Raw genomic sequence first — 26,207 nt, forward strand, 5'->3', positions numbered from 1 at the left:
AAACATGTCTCCCACCTTTAATTCTCCTACTGGTCTCGGATACGGATTGTAGAAGACACTGTCGGACATTTCATCATCGTGAAGATCCATATTTGTCATATGTTGAGGAGGAATATAGACATGAGTAGGAGGTATTGGTGGTGGTTGACCCTCATCTTCATCGTCGTTATTCAGGATGTGATCAACCTGTATCTCAGTCTCCTCTTCTTCTTCATCAACAACGTCGACCTCTACTTCTGCTTCTGGGTTGAGTTCATCTGAGCATTGTGCATCATCTGCATCATCTCCACCAGCTGGATCCTGATATGTTACTTGAGACTGTTGAGACGGTATACATGGTTGTAAAGTAATGTACAACTCGATAGAATCCATGCCTGAATGTTCATGACTAAGAAACATGCTTTGCACATCTTCATCGTCTCGTATCTTTAGGGGGAAAAACTTGCATTGACCATTCTCAAAAAATATAGGATTCTGATATGTCATCCTTGACACAATACCTCCCTGTATAAAGGATTGTATTCTTTTTTTGAAATGCAAAAAGGTTGCATTTCTCTTCATCGAAACTCTAATGGTATCAGTGTTTCTAAAACAAAAACCATGAAGCTCAGACTCAAAACTTTCACCGTTGCAGTGAACGTTGATACTGTATAATGATGAAGATGACATTTTGGAGATGAAAAGTATTTTGCAAGTGCAGATGAAAGTGAGTGAAGATGAAAAGTATTTTGAAGATGAAAAGTATTTTGCAAGTGCAGATGAATGTGATAGTAAGACACTTAAATAGATGGTATTAATGTCTCACATTGAAGCTAGTCTGAGATACCGTGTCAAGCATGCAAGTAATTTCAGAGATGATGTGTCTGTCATGCAAGACAGTGTGACTTGATGTGTCAAGCATGCTAGCTAGTTCAGAGATGAGGTGTCTGTCATGCAAGACAGTGTGAGTTGATGTGTCAAGCATGATAGGTAGTCAAGAGTTAATGTGTCTGTCATGCAAGCTATCAAGTAGGTAGTCATCAACATACAGGAGACAAGACAGACACGTGTCGGACACCTAAGACGGTCAGAGATGAGGTGTCAATCCTGCAAGACAGTGTGAGTTGATGTGTCAGCCAGGCAAGCTATCAAGAAGCTAGTCATCAGCATACAGGAGACAAGACAGACACGTGTCGGACACCTAAGATGGTCAGAGATGATGTGTCAATCATGCAAGCCATCCATAAGTGAATTGTTCAGCATGCAGGAGACAGCAATGCCACGTGTTGAGCATGCAAAGGGTGGCGCCAATTGGATTGGCGCCTACCTTTAGGACTTGCACATGGTCGCCAGTTTGAATGGCGCCCCCCTTAGTCAGTCCTTGAAACCAAGCATTCAGAACTAGGCTTGCATGCATGTGCCCTAGGGTGTCGCCAATTTGAATGGCGCCCCCTCCTAAATAATGTACATGGGCGCCAAATGAGGTGGAGACACCATGCAAACACATTTTTTCATGCACTCATCCATTTGCCTATAAATTGATCCACTCCTTCAACAATTCTTCCACACCAACATTCTCACTACCTCATCTACATTTCTCACTACTTCATCTCCATTACTTCTTTTACAATTTCATCTCCAACAAAATCTTCCATTTTCATCTACACCAACTCCCCAACAATATGTCTTTACTCACAATGGGCGAGGCACACAGAGGAACAGTTGCAAACATCGCGACATACGTAAGTATTTTCTTATACTTCTTTTTTATGTTTCATCTCCACCTACCCCATTTTATTTTGAAATACCGACTTAAAAAAGCATACATTATTTCTATTATAGGATGTCTTAAGGTTTCGCACTCGAGTCCACGAATTTGTCCACATGGACCCGTTGATTCAACCTTATGTTGAACTTGCCGGTTTTGGTCACCTTAGCAAAATTATGTCTTGGTCTATAGATAACAAATTCATTCTCGCCTTATGCGAAAGATGGAGGCCAGAGACACACACATTTTGGTTTCCAACCGGTGAGTGTACCGTGACGTTAGAAGACGTCTACATGCTTTTAGGACTACGAATTGAAGGCAAAGCTGTTAATGGTAAGACCAACTTTCCAAATTCAATTTGCATGGAGCTTTTAAATGTTGATTTGTTAGATGATAATGCTAGGGGACAAGGTATACTACTTTCACGCCTAAAGTCATATTATAATAGTTTTTATTTAGATGAGCATTCTACCGAAGAAGCTCGAATCATTAAAACTAGGTGTTACATTATGTTGTTACTAGGATCCTTTTTATTTCCCGAAGGTAGTGGTTCTAGCATGCATATTATGTACTTACCTTTACTTAGACAAATAGATAGAATAGGTAGTTATAGTTGGGGATCCGCATGTCTAGCCTATCTCTATAGTTCTTTGTGCAAAAACTGCCACAAAGATACTTCTACATTTTCTGGATGTGCTGTTTTGCTACAAGCATGGGGATGGTCAAGACTACCGTCTCTAGCACCGGTCAATAGCAACCCCTTCACTTTTCCATATGCAAAAAAGTAAGTTGTTTAAATTGCTATATCTTTACTTCCTTCCTTACAGTTTATTACCCATAACTAATTTATTTTAACTTTTTGGTGTAGATGGTCGGCACGCGGTATGAATTACAGCAGATGTCCGAGACACTGTATTACTCAATATCGCAACCTGTTGGATCACCTTCGACCGGCAGACGTAAGCAAAATAATTACATTATTTCTTCATATTATATTCACTTTTTCTACATTCATTTAAATCCTATTGTCTTTAACATTTCAGTTCATTTGGCGTCCATACCTTAATATGGATCATGAGCATCAGATCAACCCTGAAGACGCAGCCGTATGGACAACATGCACACCAATAATACGGTTCACAACAGTGGAGCTGCACAACACCGATCGTGTGAAGCTGCAGTTTGGTATGGTCCAGAATATCCCAGATCCCCCAGCTAGCCTAGGAGAATGGCATATGCGTAAAGTGAACGACCAATGGAACTTCAACCCTTGGCAACAATTCGCAAGATCAGAGTGTCGCAAGTGGAAGCACCGTCATGACCATGTCTTAACTGACGCAGTCATGCCAAATGAGGTAAAACCAATTCGTACTTATATGGCTTGGTATAGATCAGTTGGATTTCAATTCATCGCCGATGATATGTACCTCTACGACCCACGCCAGACAACTTACACACAAGAAGCCTCAACATCTAACCCCCAACAACATTCTCAGCCCAATTACTCACAACCACCTATCCGACAAACTTTCCGTTCCACAAACACACAAACATACAACCAAAACATGCCATTCACCCAACCCCAAAACCAAGAACATCCCCCATACCACCACCAACAAATGGACCATCAACCTTCGACCCAACATCGCTTCGCACCCACACCATCACCCTACCAAAGTCGCCTTACCCAAAACACTAACCGCCCCATCACCTACCGTAGCCAAGAACCCCAAACATCACAATACCAAAACATCCCACAACCATATCTCTTCCAAACACCCCAACAACCTTTCCAACCTTTCCTAGACCCATCATTGTCACCCATGTCCCCCTTCAACCGTCCTGGTCGCCCATCCATGAGTCAACCACACCCCAACTTCTCTGGCATGGGTCATGAGCTCAGCTACGTCGGTACACCATCATTGAATACTGAAGACTATGCTGAGTTGGCTCAATACCTCAACGGATCTTCTCCTGTAGGCGGTAATGACGCTCCTGGACCATCAGATGAACAAACACCGGTTCAGAATCGTCAACGTGGGTTAGGGCCAAGGGTTAGGATAGCTAGGGGATGTGGGACCGGAGGTCGGTTAGGTGATTCCGGTCATCACCATTAGGATTCATTGTGTAAAATCCAAATTTTATTAATATCAATTCGTATTATGTCAAATTTATCTTTGTGTATTCTCCAAACATTAAGTTTCTTTCATAATTCTTAAATAAACACATATCATAAAACAAAAATTTATAAGTCAAAAACCCTAATTCAAGGACTTGTTATTGTTATGTTGAAGGGCTTGAAGTTGGTCCCTTTTGGCAAAGTTCACATACACTTGTTTTGACAGAAACCCTAATTTTGGGTCAAGTTCGCAGGGACATAACTCACTCATTTTTAATTATTTTGAGGTGGGACCAAGTGCATTGCAAAATTTAAGATGTCTACTTCAAATGTTATGTTGGACAAAAATTCATATTCCTAAAAGAAACACATGCAATAATACAAAACATTATGACTCAGATAACAGTTATAATGTCAAAGAGTCCAAGTTCAGGTGCCCATACCTTTCTCATAAAAGCTGCAAATGATGCAAACCTTTAGTCCAAATTCATTATCTTGAAAAGATATACAACTTTTATGTTGAAGGTTTTGTCATTTGAGGCTTTTATCATTCATACTAAAGGGCTTGAAGTTGGTCCCTTTTGGCAAAGTTCACATACACTTGTTTTGACAGAAACCCTAATTTTGGGTCAAGTTCGCAGGGACATAACTCACTCATTTTTAATTATTTTGAGGTGGGACCAAGTGCATTGCAAAATTTAAGATGTCTACTTCAAATGTTATGTTGGACAAAAATTCATATTCCTAAAAGAAACACATGCAATAATACAAAACATTATAGGTCAGATAACAGTTATAATGTCAAAGAGTCCAAGTTCAGGTGCCCATACCTTTCTCATAAAAGCTGCAAATGATGCAAACCTTTAGTCCAAATTCATTATCTTGAAAAGATATACAACTTTTATGTTGAAGGTTTTGTCATTTGAGGCTTTTATCATTCATACTAAAGGGCTTGAAGTTGGTCCCTTTTGGCAAAGTTCACATACACTTGTTTTGACAGAAACCCTAATTTTGGGTCAAGTTCGCAGGGACATAACTCACTCATTTTTAATTATTTTGAGGTGGGACCAAGTGCATTGCAAAATTTAAGATGTCTACTTCAAATGTTATGTTGGACAAAAATTCATATTCCTAAAAGAAACACATGCAATAATACAAAACATTATAGGTCAGATAACAGTTATAATGTCAAAGAGTCCAAGTTCAGGTGCCCATACCTTTCTCATAAAAGCTGCAAATGATGCAAACCTTTAGTCCAAATTCATTATCTTGAAAAGATATACAACTTTTATGTTGAAGGTTTTGTCATTTGAGGCTTTTATCATTCATACTAAAGGGCTTGAAGTTGGTCCCTTTTGGCAAAGTTCACATACACTTGTTTTGACAGAAACCCTAATTTTGGGTCAAGTTCGCAGGGACCTAACTCACTCATTTTTAATTATTTTGAGGTGGGACCAAGTGCATTGCAAAATTTAAGATGTCTACTTCAAATGTTATGTTGGACAAAAATTCATATTCGTAAAAGAAACACGTGCAATAATACAAAACATTATGGGTCAGATAACAGTTGAAAAACTCAGAAGTCCAACTTCAACTGGCCATAACTTTCTCAAAAAAAATCCAAATTTTGCAAAATTTATATCCAAATTCATTGTTTTGAAAAGATCTACAACTTTCATGTTGGAAGTTTTTTCATTTGAGGCTTTTTTAAGGGAGGCGCCAATTGGATTGGCGCCCCCTCTTAAAAAATACACACAGGCGCCAATTGGATTGGCTAGGGCAGGTGCCCTAGCCAATCCAATTGGCGCCTCCTTGTAATTTTTAAGAGGGGGCGCCAATCCAATTGGCGCCTCCCTTATGCATGTGGGGTAGATTGGGAATTTTTTTGAAATGTGGGTTATTTTGGGAAATTAATTGAAAAACAGGGGTATATTGGTAAAAATTCCGAATATGAATATCATAGAAAATGTTGTAAACAACATTGAACAAACTGATTTTTTTTTAAAATAATCAAATTTTTCAAAAAAAATAAAATAAAATAATCAATTTTTCAAAAAAAAAATTAAAATAATCAAATTTGGTAAAGGATGTGTCAGATGAATTGGCGCACCCCCATATCAATAAGAGGAGGCGCCAGTAGCATTGGCGCACATGCATTGGGCTTCATGAGGAGGCGTCAATGCTTGTGGCGCTTGCATTAGCTCTCATGATGAGGCGCCAATGTCTCTGACGCCTGAGTGTCTTTTTAAAGGTGGACGCCAGTTCATGTGGCGCCTGCTTGTAATGGTCATGTGGGCGCCAATTCAACTGGCGCCCACGTGTTTTGTCCAATAGATGTTCCATCTCTATAAATACCACACCTTGCATACAATTATTTTCACTCAAATTCATCTCCTAGTCTAGTTCAACCATCAATTTCAATTTTCTTTATTTCAACAATGTCTGCATACATTCAGAAACGAAATGCTAATGTAATATTTTCTGTCGTTGTGGCTCCAATACAGGTTCGACTTTGAAACACAGATACGTTTGAACGTCTTAATCGGACGTTGTACAGTTGGTTAGAGGGAGAAATTGGAAAGGGTGAACGGATTAGAAGAATACAATGGCTTGCGTCCACGTTCAACCAACACAGAGAAGTGCGCGAATGGGTGGACATTAAGACCGACCAAGACGCTCGTAGGATGATGCATTACATGTTCAAAATTATTTTGATGGTTGTAATCGCATAATTTTTGTATTCTAGTTGTTTTAATTGTTTGTGTTATTTTTTATGAACAACTGTTTTTTCGTCACAGACGTCTACTATGAAGTAAATTTAGTTTTCTATATATTGCAACAGAGGTACTTTAAAATAAATTTAGTTTTCCATATATAGCAACATAGGTACATCTGAATTTATCTGGTTGTGCTCATTCCAACACTAGGATAATTATGACGATTGTGGCCTGGTTGACGGCATGAACTACATAGTCTAACCATTTTGTTCACCGTATCCATTTCGGTTCGAATCCGGGTGCTGTTAGGGCGACCCTTTTTCTTCCTTCGCATAACTTCTTTGTGTCAGACGATGTCCCCTTGATATTCTGGCCAATAATCCTCTTTTGCCACTACCGAAAAACTAATTTTATAAACATTTGAAAGACTGATGACTTTGTAAACTTCAAATAGCAAGTAGGATGGATCCCTTCGAACCTTTGAGCACGTCACAATGACATGGGAGCAAGGGGTACGAAAGGCTTGGAACCTTCCGCAGTCGCACCAACCTCTATCTAGTTCAACTTTGTATTGTCCCATCGGCATGCCCTTATTGTGATCCATGGACTCGGCAACACTAAACCAACATTTAGTTCGGACAAATACCGTAACCACATGTGTGTTTGCTTTGGTAGCTTCATGTCTGATGAATTTCATTAAAGCATCACTGAACAATTGTCCAGATTGCAACATTGAACTCCATTTTGAGCGTCTGGTTTCAAACAACGCCCCTAGCCTGAAATATGTAGCTTGCACCAAAGTAGTTATTGGTAGGTTATGGATGCCTTTGAAGACAGAGTTCATTGATTCCACAAGATTTGTTGTCATGTGGCCCCAACACTGACCGTTGTCGTATGCCCTAGTCCATTTCTCCAACGGAATACTATCGATCCACTGAACCGCATCTTCGTTCGACAATCTTATTTCCTCGCGGTAGTGTTTGAAAGAAGGTTTTGATAATGTGTAACCTGCATTGACAACCTTCTTACGCGACGTCTTATCTTTGATTTCCCGCATGAAATTCTGAGCAATATGTCTAATACAAAACACATGCGTCGAAGGAGGATTTTGCCCGCCATTGTCAATGTTATTATATGCACTAATGATTGAGGGGTGTCTATCAGAGATCAAACACAAGTTAGGTTGTGGTGCAACGTGCAATCGGAGATTTCTTAGGAAAAAACTCCATCCCTCAGCAGTCTCCCCTTCAACTAGGGAAAAGGTGATTGGAAAAATATTGTTGTTCCCATCTTGTGCCACTATCATCAGTAACGTTCCTTTGTATTTTCCATACAACCATGTACCATCAATTTGTATAATTGGTTTACAGAAAGAAAAACATATGATACACGATTAATACGCCCAAAATAGACGGTGAAATATTCTATTTCCAACAGCAGACGTACCATCTGGTGTATATCGGGCAATGTTTCCATCTTGACAATTGTCCAGGAGCATAGTGTTTTAGAGCCAACATGTATTTTGGAAGTTGTTTGTAAGACTCCTCCCAATTTCCAAACACTTTTTCAACAACTTTTGTTCTAGTTATCCATGCCTTCTTATATGATGGACTGTACTCGTACTCTGCCCTAATATGTGAGATTATTGTACTCACCTTTAACGGCGGATTGTCGCCAATGACAGATAATATTTCATCGCATATTAGCTGAAAGCTTAATTTACGATGATCCTGCATTGGGTTTGTCAGCATGCATGTGTGATCTGGACCCATTGACCCAATCTCCCAATACTCGTTCCTCTTCCGGTACGAAGCTGACAATCTAAAAAGGCAGTGCTCATTCGAACAATAAACTTTATACCTCGATGCGTCAATTTTGTCAACTCTGAAATCTGTTGATAATTGCATGTGGAATTTCTTAATGGCTTTTACGCATTCCTCTTTTGTGCGAAATGTGTCTCCTTGTTTCAGAGATCCTTGCATTTACATGTAAAGATTATACCATACATCTGCTGAAGGTTCATCTGAACCCAAATTTAACCTTGTCATGTGTTGGGGTGGGCAATATACATGACTTGCTAGTATTGGCTCCTCTTCCTCTTCAGCGTTCACCATCGAATCAACCATGATCTCAGGTTCCTCTTCTTCATCGTCTGGAACATTTACCTCAGCTTGTTCGTCATCAGTCTCACAAAACACTTGTGACTTATCAATGTATTGAGACTCATGTTGTTGATGTGGTAATATATACAACTCTATATCGTTGTAACCGGATTGTTCGTGACTGCCAAACATATGTTGAACATCATCATCATCTCGAATCTTCTTCTAATAAAATTTAACCTGGTTTTCTGCAAACTAAACCGAATTTTTATAGATGATCTGACCCACATTATTGCATTGCAATTTCTTTTCTATTCTTTGTTTTAGATGTGAAAAATTTGATCGTCGATTTATTGTAAACCGAGTCACCTCTGTGTTTTGAAAACAAAAACCGAACAGCTGATGATCAAATGTTTCACCTTCAACATGGGCACTGATCATGTAATGTTGTGTGGAAGACATTATGTTGAAATATTAAATATGTAGATAGTTTGAATGGAAATGGAATTGAATGCATTGCTAAGTGGTTCATCTGCACAGCATAAATAGCTTGGTAATTGGTAAGTTGGTTGTTGCATTGATAACTTGGTCATTGTCTGTGTAGACTTGACCATGCATGCAGTAGAAGGAATCCAGCATGCAGAGAAAAGATTGAAAAGAATACACATGCGCCAGGGAATCAAAGAATCTCTGAGTTTTGTGCCCTAAGATTCCAACCTAGGCGCCCACTCCCTAGGCGCCATAAAGTAACTGAGGCGCCAAAGGATTGGGTGCCTCTTCACAAAACTACACTTAGGCGCCACTAGGAAGGGCGCCCCTTCCAATTGCCTTACACTAAGGCGCCAAGAGGAAGGGCGCCTCTTCCTTGCATGTGAGAAATCACATGTAGGCGCCAAACTCAAGGGCTCCTCTTCCCTTGCATGTGCTTTCTTCACATGCGCCAAGAAGATTCCTCACATGCTAGCTTTCTCTTCCATGCTGAATTTTGTCATTCTCTTGTCTCCTCTTGCCTTTCCATGCAACCAATCACACTCTTTTTAGGTTCCAAACCTACTCACTCATTCATCTATAAATAGTCTCTCATATTAACAATATCAAATCATCTTCATCAATACTCAAGTATTTTCTTCTACCACACTTCTTTCATCTACCAAACTCAAGCTTTGCAAATTCAAATCATGTCTTTGTTGACTATGGGCGATAAACACAGAGGCACAATCGAGAATATCTCGACATTTGTATGTTATCTCTCTCTTTTAGTTTCTATTTTTGGATTACTTCTAATAAATATCTTCTTTGTGTTATATCTTTGTAATATCTCTCTTTTAGTTTCTATTTTTGGATTACTTCTAATACATATCTTCTTTGTGTTATACCTTTGTAATCTCTCTCTTTTTAGTTTCTATTTTTGGATTACTTCTAATACATATCTTCTTTGTGTTATACCTTTGTAATCTCTCTCTTTTTAGTTTCTATTTTTGGATTACTTTTAATACATATCTTCTTTGTGTTATACCTTTGTAATCTCTCTCTTTTTAGTTTCTATTTTTGGATTACTTCTTATAGATGTGTGTTTGTTGAGTATGTATTTCTTCTTCTAATTGTATTTTCTTACTTTTTTATTATTAGGATCCGAAGCGGTTTAGATGCCGTGTACATGAATATGTACCCCACGATCCTTTAATAGAACCATATATTAGAGGATGTGGATTTGGAAATCTACTAAACATTGTTTCGTACTCGGTGGACTACAAGTTCATTCTGGCTTTGTTGGAGAGGTGGAGACCCGAGACCCACACATTTCACCTTCCGATTGGTGAGTGTACCATCACACTTGAGGACGTGTACATGTTGTTGGGTCTCCGTATAGACGGAAAGGAAGTGAATGGGCAAGTTAACCAAGACAACAATATATGCAATGAATTATTGGATGGCCCTTTGTTAGACGACGAAACTGAGGGAGACACATCCGGTCAAGCAAGGGCGCAAGGTATAAATTTAAAATACCTAAAACAATATTATGCCAGTATAGTATTGTCCGACGATTCAACCGAGTATGAGAAAATAATAAAAGCTCGGTCTTATATTATGATTTTATTTTGTAACTTTTTGTTTCCAAAAAGTACACGTAATTCTGTGAATATAATGTATTTATCTTTATTACGCAACATTAATAAGGTAAACACTTATAATTGGGGTTCAGCTGTGTTGGCCAATCTATATAGTGCAATGTGTAGAACTGCAAAAAAGAATACCTGTACTTTTTTTTCATGTGCTTATTTGCTTCAAGCTTGGGGGTGGTCTAGAATGTCGTCGCTCGCCCCGATAAATGAGCGCCCATTCGTGTTCCCCTTTGCAACCAAGTAAGTCTAACACTTTACCATTCACCATTTAGTTAATTATATTTATTATTTAAATTAACAGTAAATAATATTTTTCACTTCTTTTTATTATCTTAGGTGGTCAGTAAGGGAATGAACTACAATAGGTGTCTGAAACACGCTATTGTAGTCTATCGAAATCTATTGGACCACATTGGACATAACGATGTAATACTCCTACCAAACTATATTTTAATTTAAAAATACTTCTCAAATTATTTTCCATTTAACGATTTGGTATTGTTTTACAGTTTGTTTGGAGGCCATATCTGGGTCTGAATCATGATGTGAACCATGACGATGATGCAGTTTGGACAGCGAAGACACCGATTATTCGATTCACTACAGTGGAAATGCACCAAAGTGATTGGGTCAAACTACATTTCGGAATGCTACAACATATTCCAGAATATTCCACGTGTTTGGGGAATTGGCATCAAAAAATGGTCGATGCACAGTGGGATTATTCTGACTGGAAAGACTTTGCAAAAGACATGTGTCGTCAATGGAGGAATCGACGACAACACATCTTGAACGAACCAGTCATCCAAGGTGCAAGATCGACTCAATAATATATGGCATGATTTAGGTTTGTAACAACTCAGCATATGCCCCACATCAATTCATCACCCAAAGCCAATGTGAACCCACCCAACACCAATGTGAACCCACCCAAACCCAACAACCAACCACACAACATCAACCGACCACATACACACAACAACCACACACCAAACATCGTAACACGTTCATGCCAACCACCCAACAACCAACCATCCAACGTTGCAATCCATTCATATCATCCACCCAAACACAAAACCAAGAATCAAATCCCGCAACCACAACCGTCTATAGCCCAGATGATTCATATGGGTCACGTCATCGTAGCCCCCCACCAATGAACACCCAACCACTGTTTAACTATAGTACGCCCCAGGAACCATTACTTCGTTTTCAAAACGACTCAATGGTCCATTTTGGGCAATTATACCGTCCCCAATTCACCCAACCCCAACGACCTAACTATGATGACATGGGCACCAAACTCCATTACGGAAGCGCCGTTGGCTATAGCCCCTTTGGATATTGGGAGCAAATGATGACACATCTGTCAAATATCGCTGGAACTTCCGTCGGACCTTCCAACCAGCCATCGATCGATCAGGTCAGCACTCAAAGACCACAAACACCTAAAGAAAATCGTGGGAGACCTCAGAGACAAACTAACGCATCGGGATGTGGAACTGGGGGACGTTATAATCGGGCGGATCATTAGTTTTTTGTCTGTCAAATGTAACCAATTATTACATATTTAATGATTTTTTTTTCATTATTATTTTTTATGTATTAAATAATAAATATTAAATATTAAAAAAAAATAAAAAATTAATAATATAGGAGGGGGTGTATGCGCCAGATGAATTGGCGCATACGCACACCTTTAAAATGACACTCAGGCGCCATAGGCATTGGCGCCTCCTCATGAGGGGCAATGCAGGCGCCACAAGCATTGACACCTCCTCATGAGGCCCAATGCATGTGTGTCAATGCTACTACCGCCTCCTCTTACTGGTATGGGGGTGCGCCAATTCATTTGGCGCATCCTCTACCAAACTTGGTTATTTTGGTATTTTTTTTGAAAAATTGGTTATTTTCGATTTTTTTTTAAAAAATTTGGTTATTTTGAAAAAAAATTCGAACAAACATCTAGGACCTTTAAATAAAATAGTAGAGGATGAGTGGGTTTGCAAAACTTACTTACAAAAGAGAAGAAGTTTTTATGAACAAAGTTTACATTTGAAATAAATAAAATATTTAATAAGATAGGAGGGAAAATGTGAACTTTTAATATTATTTCAGAAAAGAGGAACATTTCTTATATAGAAAACTTTTACAAATTTTTCCATAGAATTATTTATTGAATATTTCTCGATCTCTTACTTTTATTTATAGTGAGGGTGATGAATTGTTTTTTTCTGAGGATACAATCACAGTTTTGTTCTTCAATAATGATATTAGTTAAGCTTCGGATCCTCAAAATATGCTTCATGTTTACATGTTGGCTTGCATTCTCTCTAAAAAAATGTATTGTTGAAGTAAAGATAGATAATTCTATTCTGAACAAAGTTTGTCTTCAGAAGAAATAGTAGATGAAAAATTGGACAAGATAACATGAAAAAACATGGACTTTCAATATTATCTTAGAAAAGAGAAACATTTCATATATAAAAAACTCTTACAAACTCTTTTAGAGAATTATTTATCGATCCCTTATTTTTGCTCATAGTGAGGATGATGAATTGGTTTTTTATTTTTTTAGGATACAATCACGGTTTTGTTCTTCAATTCAAGCTCTGAATTCTTTGAATCTACTTCTCGATTACGTGTTGGCTTGCATTCCCTCTAAAAAAATGTGTTGTTGAAGTATAGATAGACCAATTCCATTGTCGACATATATGGTTTTTTTTCTTCAAAATGTTGTGGTTTTTATTTGTTTCAGAACCGATACAAATGAGGTATATATTTAAAGATTTATATTATTTTAATAAAAATTGCTTTCATTTATTTTGTAGGGCTTAATCACTAAAAGTAAATAATAATTATGTAATTTTTTCTCTCTAAAACATAAATCAAGACCATTTAAAAATTTATAATAGTCAAAAATAAATTTTGCTAAAAAATATTTTACTTATGGCATATGAAATGGTGTTATATGTTATACGGATATCCGTCTCATTTTGATTATAAAGAAAAAATACATTAAGAGATTATTTAGTTGAGAGGAGAAGTTGAGAAAAGAGAACGAGATAAGAGAGATGGTAAGAGAAAATAAATAAAAAATAAGAAATATAGTTGATTTGATATGTATAGCATAAAGGTATAGAAAATAAAGAAGAAAGAAGTGTTGATTAGTTTCAAAAGTACTAAAATATCCCTAATTAAAATATTCAATTAAAAGTATTTTTTGTGAATTTATTTAATTTCACAAATATTCTAAAAGTATTTTTTTTAAATGTTCAATCAAAAAAATTAACAAATATAATTTCATAAATATTATTAGTATTATTGTATTATTGTTTATTTTTTAATAAACATAATAAATTAACTCAACTTAATGACCCAATACCCTTTATGTTTCAATTCTACCAGGAGATGGCAAGATTTGTCATAAACGAGCTTAAAGGGAGTCGTTTGTATATGTGTCTTATAGGCCTAGAATGTGTCACTCGGCTTACTCGATCAATTCGTTCTCGAGGTTGAAATCGTTTTCTCTATAATTCTTTTAATCTCACGGTTGGATATTTCCACCCGACCGCTTATTTGCGGATGATAAGGAGTCGTTACTATATGTTTTACTCCATACTTAAGCAAAAGGTTTTCGAAACATTTTGAAATAAAGTGAGAGCCACCATCGTTGATGACTAACCCAGGAGTTCCGAACCTCGGGAATATAACATTCTTAAACATCTTGGTTACAACTTTTGCATCATTTGTTGGAGAGGCAACGACCTCGATCCACTTAGAAATATAATCTACAACAACGAGTATATATTTGTTCCCATTTGAGGATGGAAACGGTCTCGTGAAGTCTATACCCCAAACATAACAAATCTCAACTTCCATGATAGCTTTTTGAGACATCTCATCTCTCTGCGAAATGTTTCCAGTATGCTGCCACCGGTCATATTCAGTGGTGAAGATATGCATGTTTGTAAAGATAGTAGACCAATAAAGGCCAACTTGCAGGATCTTTGCGAATATCTTAGAGATGCTCGTTTGTCCTCCATAGGGCGATGAGTGGCAGTGGATGATGACACTTTCAATCTCGTCATTAGCTATGCATCCGCTGAAGATTTAGTTGATGCCTTCTTTTAACAGGAGAGGGTTGTCCCAGTAGTACTGCTTGAGATCATAGAGGAACCACTTCTTCTATTGATAGGTTAATTTGGGGGGTAAAACATCGACAACAAGGTAGTTGATGTAATCAGCATACTAATGCACCAATAATTTATTTACAGAAGCTTCCTTAGGTGTCTCCCTAAAACCAGAGCCTTTTGGCTCAAGAAAATCAGTGATATAGGAAAAGCGAGAAGCCTCAACTCTAACGAACTCAACTAGTTTATCATAGGAAAATCATCGTTAATGGGCACATGATCATGTTAAATATTATCGAGCCTTGGCAAGTGGTCTACCACTGTGTTTTAGTCCCCTTTTTGTCTCAAATTTCCAAGTCAAATTATTGCAGTTGCAGGACCCACTGAAATAACCTCGACTTAGCATCTTTCTTGCTTAGTAGATATCGCTTTAATGGTCGGATACCGATTTCACATTTTCATGCTGAAATCAGTATCATTGTATTTTTGCTATCGCGATAAAATTTCAGCTTTTAAGAACAAAATCCAGAACAGGAAAATTATTTAAATATTTAAAACCCGATACTTTTAATTTTACCGAGTTTCGTCAGTACGACGGTCCTCACATTCTGAAATCTAAAAGATTTAGCCGAATAACAACTACGTAAGAGTTACAATTATTAAAATCTATATTAAACATACTAAACATATTGAATATAATGATAATATAAAAATAGCAGTAGAGTTACTAATATATTAGTAACAACAAAGTGAGAAAAAAACTAATTAGCATGAATATTCCGTACTGAACAAGAATATAGCTCCAAAATAAATACTAATAAATTGTTGAATAAAACTCCAGAAATCTGATGTCGGGAAGATTACAATGCGAACGATTTGAGTGTATACTACAAATCTCCAAAATCTAACTCTAATGTGCATTTATCTCTCAGTGTGGAAAATAAATGCTTTTATAAAACTAATTTTTGTGCTTAATTAAAACTCTAAAAGCTTGGATACCTAAAACTAAATTCTAAACTCCTATTTATAGGACTAAAATTCATATTGGAGTCTCCCAAAACATGTAGAAGTCATGGAGAAAAATATGGAAAGTGGAAGACTGAGTTATAAAGAGTGGGCTAAAAATTCAAAAAACAGCGTCATGGCAGGCGTCAAGGGTGGGCTGACGGGCGTTAACATTGTTTTTTTTTTTTGCTTTTTTCACTTTTCCTTCTGGCTGACTGGCGTCAGCATGTTGATTTTTTTATTTTTCCCTTTTCTTCAGCTGACTGGCGTCAACTATGTTATGACAGCAACAACGCGTCGTTTTGTCCCGTTTTCGCCTTTTTTTCCTTTGTTTTCGCTTGCATAAGTTTCCACTTAACATGTACCAAAAAGACACATAATACCCATGTAACACAATAAAAACACATTAAATTGACACTACAATGCATGCAAGTCGAGTCAAAATATATTATGCGTTTTCGTGTTATTAGTCTCCAAAATTGCAACAGTCCCCAAAGCATAATGCTTAAGTTCCACCAGGTATTGTGGAAGTTCTTTGTACAAATCCTCCCAATTTCAAAATACTCGTTCAACTGCCTTAGTTCTATATATCCATGCCTTCACGTATAATTGAGTATAATTGTATCGTGTAACGATATGCGAGATTATTATACTCACCTTCAACGACGGATCCTTGCTAATGACAAACAAAATTTCATCGTATATTAACTAAGAGTTGAGTTTGCGATGATTCTTCATCGGATTGGTGATTATGCAAGTATAACCTGGAACCATAGAACCTATCTCCCAATAATCACTCCTTTTTCGGTTAGATGCTGTCAGCCGGAACATGTAAAGCATATTATGACACAAGATCTTGTACGTTGTCACATTAGTGTGATAAACAATATAATCAACTGAGATTTCCATGTGATACTTTTTTATCGCTCTCACACAGTTTTCTTTTGTGCGAAACATGTCTCCCATTTTTAAAGATCCTTTCGTCTGTATATACGGATTGTAGAATATATATGAGGATGGTTCATTTGCACCAAAGTTTAAGTTTATCATGTGTTGAGGCGAACAATACATATGACCCAGAGGTAACAAATTTTGCTCTTGGTCGACAGTGTCATTGTTCACCATATGATCAACCAATATATTTTCTTCTTCCTCATCAACAACATCGACTTTGACTTGTTTGTCATCGTCAGTTTTGCAAAAAACTTGTGACAAATCAACAATATGAGATAATTGATTTTATTGTAGTAAAATATACAATTCAATATCGTTGAACCCGAAATGTTCATGACTAAGAGACATATTTTGAACATCTTCATCATCTCATACCTTTAGATGAAAAAATTTCACTTAGTTGCTGGCTAAAATATATGGATTTTTGTAAATGATTTTAACCATCGGACCACACTGCAACTTCTTTACTATTCCCTCTTTCAAATGTTAAAAATTAGATCGTCTATTTATTGTAAATCGAGTAACATCGATATTACGAATATTAAAATTAGACAAGTCACATTTAAATGTCTCACCATCGATGTGAGCGTTGATCATGTATTGTAGTGAATAAGCCATTTTTGTAAAATGCAGTGTATTTTAGTGTACTAGTGGTGATAATGTAATGTGAGTTGGTTCTAAAATGAGTATGCATGCACTTAAATAGGATTAAAGCAACATGGAAAAAATGAACCCATGTGCCATAGGACATGGCACATGCTTTATTTTCTTCACAAAGGCGTCATATGCAATGACTTGTCACATGTTATGCACCATTACTTGCATGCCACCCTGAGTCTAGCCTCCAAAGTCTGCCAGTCTACTAGGCTGCTTTGCAGGCATGGGCCTAGAAGTAGCCACTTTGACTGACGCATGTGTACAAAAATAAACTCATGTGCCATTGGGTATGACACATTAGTTGTAGGCTCTATGCAAAAAAAACTTTCACGTGAATGTTTCCCATTTATAAATATGGTTATATCTCTCTTCATTTCCATACAAAATAATTAACATATACACTTTATCAGTAACAAACGCTCAGAAGCATTCCAAAAAATGGCTCTATAACCATGAGTGAGACACATAAAAGAACTATCAACAACATTATAGAGTTTGTAAGTTATTATTTTGAATGCATTACTAAATTTATCGTTAATACTTTTTCTTAATTATTTTTTTCTAGGATCCAAAGAGATTTCATTGTCGTATACATGAATATGTACCACATGAAAAATTGATAGAACCATATTTACGAGCAGACGATTTTGATCATTTACTCAACATAGTTTCATACTCTGTTGATTACAAACTTATCCTCGCTTTGATAGAAAGATGGAGACCTGAGACACACATATTTCACCTTTCATTCGGTGAATGTACCGTCACACTAGAGAACGCGTACATGTTGTTGGATCTATCTATCGAAGGTAAGGTTATTAGTGGTAGAGTTAACCAAGATAACACAATATGTGAAGAACTTTTGGGTGCCCCTTTGTTTGAAGACACAATAAGGGGTTAAGGTATTACTCTAAAGTATCTTAAACAACACTATTCAAATATAATATTAAGCGAAGATGTGACTAATTATGAAAAACCAATAAAAACTCGGTGTTATATCATGTTACTATTTGGTAATTTTTTATTTCCTGAAACTACTGGTAATACAATAAATATTTTGTATTTGTCTTTGTTAAGAAACATAAATAAAATAGGAACATATAGTTGGGGTTCATCTGTTTTGTCCCATCTATATAGTTTTTTATGTAAACTACTTAATCATTTTATTCTTGCATTTTTTTGCTCCAAGCATGGGGTTGCTCGAGAATGCAGTCACTCGCCCCCGTCAACGAGAACATATTCACATTCCCCTTCGCAATAAAGCAAGTTTATCTCATTATTTCCACTTACTTATTTTATAATATAACTAACTGTAAATAATTTAGTTTCAGTCTTTTTGATTTAAGTGGTCTGTTATAGGGACGAACTGCAACAAATGTCTCAAACACACTATAACGGTCTATCAAAATCTTATAGATCACCTTGGACCAGACGATGTATTATAACTAAACATCTCATTAGAACCTAAATTTAGTTTTAATATTACTAATTTACAAATCTTCTAATGATGTGTTTTTCATATACAATTTATCTAGAGGTCATATTTAGGTCCCGACCATGAGGTTAACCCCGAGGATCCTGCAGTTTGGACTAAAAAACAACAATCAACAGGTTCACTACCGTGGAGATGCACCAGAGTGACTGCGTCAAACTGCAATTCGACATGCATCAACAACTACTAGACCCCCAACGTATTTGGATAATGGTATTAGCTAAGAGTCGATACCCAATGAAATTATTCTGATTGAAGAGAGTTTGCTAGGGAGATGTGTCGTCAATAGAAGCAACGAGATCAATAAATCATAATCGAACTTATCATGCATGATGCTAGACCAACTCGAAATTATATGAATTGCTATAGGTCGGTTAAAACGACACAATTTGTGTCTGATCTGACATATTTGATCGACCCACGTAATGAGTTTCGTCATCATACACCCAACAAACAACCCTCGTCCAACAACTAACCAAACACCATTACCAAACCCAAGAACAATGTCAATCCACCCAAACCCAATAACCAACCTCACAACATCGACATACCAGATACACCTAACCACCAATCGAACATGATTATGAATCCACATAAACCCAACTCCGCAACCAATTCATGCCACACACCAAACACAAAACCAAAAGCATGACCCATACCACCAACAATCATATGCTGCCACCATATCTTACTATAGCCCCGATGATGCATATGATTCCACCCAATTCCACCATAGCCCCCAACCAACACATGTCTTTCAAACACCACATGCTTTGTTTCCAAAACAATTCAATGTCTCAACTCAACCAACCGACCCATCCACACGTAACCCAACCAACACAACCTAACTACGACAACATGGGCATCAAACTCAATTACGCCATCATCGACAATTGAGGAGATATGATTGAAGATTTGTTAGATGACACTAATATTCTAGGAATCTCGCACCAACCATCTTTAGGTCAGATGAATACTAGGAGACCTTAAACACCTCAGAGAAATCGTAGGAGACCTCGAAGGCAAACAAATGCGCTGAAGTGTAGAATTGTTGGGCGTTACGATCGAGTCGGTCATTAAATTTCTATCAAATCGTTATGTAATTCTATTTAATAGAATAATATTATAACGTATTAAACATTTTATTTAATGTTATTTTGTTGTTAAAAAAAACAAGACAACACAGGAGGTATTGTCCGTGGCACATAAGCATACACGAATATAACCTCTTGCATCAAAATTTCACATTTCAAATGCATGTACCGTGACACCTCTTTATGTGAACAAATTTTTTTGTTTGAAATATAGTTATTTTAAAAAAAATTCAAAAAATTACCTTGAATAAAAACTACCATATACTTTTGCATTAGAAAAAAATCATATTATTATATATAAAAAAAGAAAAACAATTAAAATTCACACCGCACCACATCGCGAACCATTCATTAATATCGTTATCGTATCTTCATATAGATTGAAAGAAGAGAATAGAGATTGATGGGGCCCACACATTGCCGCGTGTAACAATTTGATTCGTATTGTCAAAGACGGTGGGGACTTTTCCAACCCTCACAAGGGTTTTTCTTTTCTCTCTCATTTCTCTCTAAAACTTCACTCTCTCATTCTCTTCCTTACCGCACTTCAGATTCAGGTTTTCAACTTCTTCAATCTTCTTCTTCGTAATTTCGATTCTCTTAATTTCGTTTTTTGGTTTTTGTTTATCAATCTTAGTTTTGTTGCTTGCAATCGATGATTTTCTCAATCTGAATCTGTGAATTTTCTGTGAATTTTCGTGTGATATAATAACCTAATTATTATCGTTATTCGTTTTTTTGCAGTTCTATAGATTTAATCTCCCATGGCTTCCAATTCGCAAAAGGATATTCCTTCTGGTATGTATCTATAATCGGTGACGATAATTTTGACTGGATTGTTGTTATTATTTTTAACATCGGTTCAAAATTCGTATTCTGATTTCAATAGATGCGTTCTGATTATGTTTGTGGTATATCAGAATCAAGTTTACTAGATGATTTTGATGATTTTTAGTAAATCACCAAATTAACCTCTTATTGATGCTCTGAAATAGTTCCCTGCTTTGTAACGTCCACACTTATGAGAAAAAAGTCCGTTGTTTGTCTGAAACCGACACCGACACTTGAGATTACATTACGATTAATTTATTCATTTTTTTCTGTGTCAACCACACCTATACTGAGATTACGTTTCTGTTGTTTCTGTCTCGGTGTTACGTTTCTGGTGTCCAGATTATAGATATTTCAAAAAGGTGACTCTATTAAAGCGTCAAGTTGGTCTTTACATTTAACCATTTCCTATGGATTAGTTTCATATATTTTAATTTAACCACTTACAATCTATTTGGTGTTTATAGTTAACCACTTAATATCAATTTAGTCCCTATCATTACTATCAAATGATTGATATGACTAAAATTTGACCAAGTTAGGGACCTTTTGGAAATATTCATATTCTCAGTTACATGGATATAATTTATTTATATGGATATACAAAGGGAAGTACTTTAGACACTTATCCTTTACTTAGGGTGTACTGCAAGTAGCTACTTTTCTTTAAATCCAATAGTATTGTACTAATTTCGCTATAGTCTTTTGGAACTTTTGATATTTATTAATTTATCTGCTTTAATTTCACGCTTTTTGTTAATTTTTTAGATGACAAAGCTGGTTCAGCAGAGAATAAAATTTCCAAAGATGAAGCATCAGCTAAAGCAACTCCTGGACCTGGGGCTGGGCCTGGGCCCGGGGCTGGTTTTCCAGCTAACCCTTTTGATTTTTCAGCAATGAGTGGTCTGCTCAATGTAAGTAGTTATTTCGTTTCTTTCATTATTTGCTTTATATGTGTGGTTTGCTGTATTTATTGATAATGAAGCTGTGTTAATTTTTTTAGAGTTGAGTTGAGTATGATTGCATGTACTTTGAGTATGTATTTTGTTTATGTACTGCATGTTTTTACAAGTACTGGCCATGCGTCGGGTTTTGTGCACTTGCAGCCTACGTCGGATAATGATTATAGGAATAAGTTGTGAGGAAAAAGTTGAACATTTTTCAGAGGTCCTCACTGTTGGTAGTGAGCGTGTGTTGGGATTGCATACTCTTTTCCTTCAAAGCTTTCCATATTACAAGCTTGTCGACTATAGTTGCTGCCAATTTGAATAAGATTGTGGCAGATAGCATCAGCTCTTATGTTTTCTATCTGTATTTATCTTTTAAAGATTGTTAATGAGATTTATTGAAGAGTCACCATATGGGATGTCATTTGTCAGATCTAAACCCTGAAGCACCAAGGTGTATTAGTATTTCAATATGTAGACCTAAAGATACTTCTAATGTCAATATGTTATAGGATCCAAGTATCAAGGAATTGGCTGAACAAATTGCCAAAGATCCATCGTTCAATCAGATGGCTGAACAACTTCAGAAAACTTTGCATGGAGCAACACAAGATGGTGTCCCAAGTTTTGATAACCAGCAGTATTTTTCAACCATGCAACAGGTCATGGAGAATCCTAATTTTATGACCATGGCTGAGCGCCTGGGGAATGCATTGATGCAGGTATTTATAGAACTTCTTTATTATGTTTGTTACAGACATCTACTGGTTGTTACAATGCATATGCTGTCTATCACAGGACCCATCTATGTCTTCCATGCTTGAAAATTTTACCAATCCGTCAAATAAAGATCAGCTCGAAGAGAGAATGGCACGCATCAAAGAAGATCCATCTTTGAAACATATTTTAGATGAGATAGAGACTGGTGGTCCGGCTGCAATGATGAGGTTTAAATACCATTTTTTTAAAAATTGTATTTGATTGTTTTGGTATTTCTATATTTCCACCATAATCTGTTGTTACTTGTTATCTGAATTGGTAATTAGTTTCTGAAGTGTTTCTTTCCATGCAGATACTGGAATGATGAGGAGGTTTTGAAGAAGTTGGGACTAGCCATGGGCATTCCTCCAACCACTGGAGAGGCAGCTGCCGCTTCTGAAAACTCTGGGCCAGATGAAACAGAAGATGCGGGAAACGAAGATGAATCAATTGTTCATCATACTGCTAGTGTTGGTGACATTGAGGTAAGACATATTGACTATTCACTTTATGGTTGAATTGAAGTCATTCAAATGAAACTGTGTAAGACAAATTTGTAGTTGTGCTCGAGTGTGAAACTTTTTCGGGTAGAAGGTGCAGATGTGGAAGACAAAAGTTAGGTTAAGTTCATGCTGAATTTTGAAGAAATGAAAATAGGTTTCGAGTGTAATTGTCTTTCTATTGGATTTGGAACTAAGTTTCTGCATGAATTGATTAAGGTAATGTCAAAATGGATCGCAATCAAGTAAATTAGTTATCAGTTTTCCAACTATCTTTCTATAGGCTTTTTGAAACTTCATATTGGCATCCCTTGGAATATCTATCGGTTTAGCTTCTAGAGTTCGTGTTTCCTCTTACAAATTGGTTACATTACATGTCCTTTTGAGAAAGAAAATTCTTATTAGTTTGATCTGACCTCTTCTATACCCTACGATTCCCTGATTTGAAAATAGCATTTTTCTTTTAGGTTTGTAAATTCCATTCCTGTCATCACATGTGATAATTGTATGATCCGCATAAACCTCAATGCAAGTATTATAGTAACATAGGTCCATTAAATTGGTGCCTTAAAGAAATAAAATAGCTTCTACGGAAGTCTTTTGACCCCAAAATTAGAACACAGCGCCACTGAATCATTTGAAGCAAGTTCTAGGAGATTTGAAACCATAAATGAACATTCTCAATTGACTCATATTCCACAGACTCTCTGAGTGACATATCAAGGGGGATGCCTCATGCAAGTAAAACACATAAACTTTTGAGCATCTCCCTATTAACAAATCAATACAGCAGTTACATATTTGATTTGTGTATGCAGTTGTGTAAAGGTTGTATGCCTTATTTTATTGTTAACTTTGAAGGAAATAAAATTAAAAAGAATTAACATTGCTCCTTTCTTTATTATTGTTTTTATGCTTCATCTATTTTAGTTATCCTGTTGTTAAATTCCACCACTGTCTTATTATTTATCGGTACAATTTGAAGACACTTAATGAGAGCTAAACATTTACATTTACCCTAATCAATTAGGGATTGAAAGCTGCGTTAGCCTCTGGTGCTGATAAAGATGAAGAAGATTCAGAGGGAAGAACTGCTTTGCATTTTGCTTGTGGTTACGGTGAGGTATGCTAATATACAGTGAAATATTTCCTCAACTTTATGACACATGCTTCCTGGTTTCTTAGAATTTATACATATATGTTGTTGGCTAGTACCTTTATTTATAAGCATGGTGGAAAGCAAATGAAGGATGTAACGAGGCTTGCGATGTTATTGTTTTGTAAAAATGCTATAGCATTGTGAGTTTCTCTTACTGCGGTGAACCCAGACACTAGACACCGCTCATAATGCTGGGTTGTAAACTTGTAACAGTTTGAGCTACAATTTCTAAATCTTTGCTGATGCAATGATGCCACAACTGGTAACAATGGTGGTTCTGTACTCATTTGGAATTAGAATATTAGATTAGATTCTAGTATATATATGGATGAACATGCTAGCTCCATCCAGCCCTCTAATCCTTTAGGGCAGGGTGTGTAAGGGAACTGAACTCTAAGAATCAGAATTTTAGGATTCTAGTTTGGTTTTACCAATTTATGGATTAAAATATGCTCCTGATAATATTTCAGGTGAAGTGTGCGCAAATTCTCCTAGAGGCTGGAGCTAAAGTAGATGCTTTGGATAAGAACAAGAATACAGCTCTTCATTATGCCGCAGGTTATGGCAGGAAGGAATGTGTGGCCTTGCTCGTTGAAAATGGTGCTGCAGTGTAAGTAGTTTTTTTAAGCTTGTGTGTATTGAAAGTCTTCTACTATACATGTCGGTGCTTCCTATATCTTGTTTGTGATTTTCATGTTTTTCGTTCAATTTGCAGTACTCTGCAGAATATGGATGGAAAAACTCCTATAGATGTTGCAAAGCTAAACAATCAAGATGATGTCCTACAGCTGCTTGAGAAAGATGTTTTCCTGTAATTGCAAGGCTTGCACAATGGATGTTATTCCATCACCAAAAAGAAAAGGGGAAACTGAGGGAAAAAACAAAAGCATGATATGGTGACTTTTATTTTTCTTTTGATTTCTTCCAATCGTTGTGTTGAACTTAATTAGTTACCATAAAATTTGTTAATTGTACACTAGCAACGCATTTGTTTGTTATTACACTGCATGATTAGTGCATTAATGGTTTCATTTCCTTTGATACAGTTTTACAATCACTAAATTTCCCCTGGGCAAAGGTTTAGTTTGACGGGTATCTAAAAAAATGTCTGGAAGCACATGTTTGGATAATAATAATAATAATAATAATAATAATAATAATAATAATAATAATAATAATAATAATAATAATAATAATAATAATAATAATAATAATAATAATAATAATAATAATAATAATAATAAAAATAATAATAACAGACACTTCAAAATGAATGCAATTAGGAACAGCTGAGTACACCCCTTTTTACTTTCTATAGGACCGTCTTATTTTGCTTAATATATTTTCTCTTATTGAGAGGATTAATAAGTTTTTCAATGAAATTATAAGGTCAAGGTAAATGTGAGGGTAAAAATACGGGAGTAGTATAATTGTACAAATTTAAGCAGGGTAAGTTTGTTTTATGATATCAAAAGAATGATTGAACGAAAAGAGATTTAAATTACTGATAATTCATTTTGCTTTACCATATTTATACTTAATTTTTATTGTTTTTGTTGTGATAGTGTTTAGAGAGACTTTATAGAAAATCCAAGAGAAGAAAAGAGTTATAATTGCTGAATTCAAGGTGACTATGACTATTTGTCTAGTACTCCCTCCGTCCCATATTATAAAACAAATTTCACCTTTCTATAATTAATATATCTGGTTTATTATATAGATCAGATACATTAATTATTTAATGAATTTAAAAAGGTGAAATTTGCTTATAATATGGGACGGAGGAAGTATGTATTAGTAAAACCCTAAAATTAATAATAAGATTTGAGCTTTTTGAAGATTATCCTGAGAGTCGAGAGTTGAGATAT

The 26,207-nt window shown here is 36.2% G+C and overlaps 1 protein-coding gene across 2 annotated transcripts; it reads left to right on the forward strand.

Annotated features, from left to right (window-relative positions):
• The first annotated feature begins 20,587 nt into the window (after nt 1-20,587).
• On the forward strand, nt 20,588-25,380 carry LOC127086068 (ankyrin repeat domain-containing protein 2B). 2 transcript variants are annotated; one of them, XM_051026754.1, is made up of 9 exons: nt 20,588-20,700; nt 20,888-20,941; nt 21,743-21,888; nt 22,434-22,643; nt 22,720-22,868; nt 22,994-23,165; nt 24,211-24,303; nt 24,810-24,949; nt 25,055-25,380. In XM_051026754.1, exons 2-9 carry the CDS (start codon nt 20,908-20,910, stop codon nt 25,152-25,154), a joined length of 1,044 nt encoding a protein of 347 aa, XP_050882711.1. In that variant the 5' UTR covers nt 20,588-20,700; nt 20,888-20,907; the 3' UTR covers nt 25,155-25,380. The 2 variants fall into 2 exon arrangements, with proteins under 2 accessions (XP_050882711.1, XP_050882712.1); XM_051026755.1 differs by having other exon boundaries at nt 20,688-20,728.
• Nucleotides 25,381-26,207: the final 827 nt, after the last annotated feature.

The sequence above is a fragment of the Lathyrus oleraceus genome, chromosome 5 (assembly GCF_024323335.1).
Source record: "Lathyrus oleraceus cultivar Zhongwan6 chromosome 5, CAAS_Psat_ZW6_1.0, whole genome shotgun sequence".
NCBI lineage: Eukaryota > Viridiplantae > Streptophyta > Magnoliopsida > Fabales > Fabaceae > Lathyrus > Lathyrus oleraceus.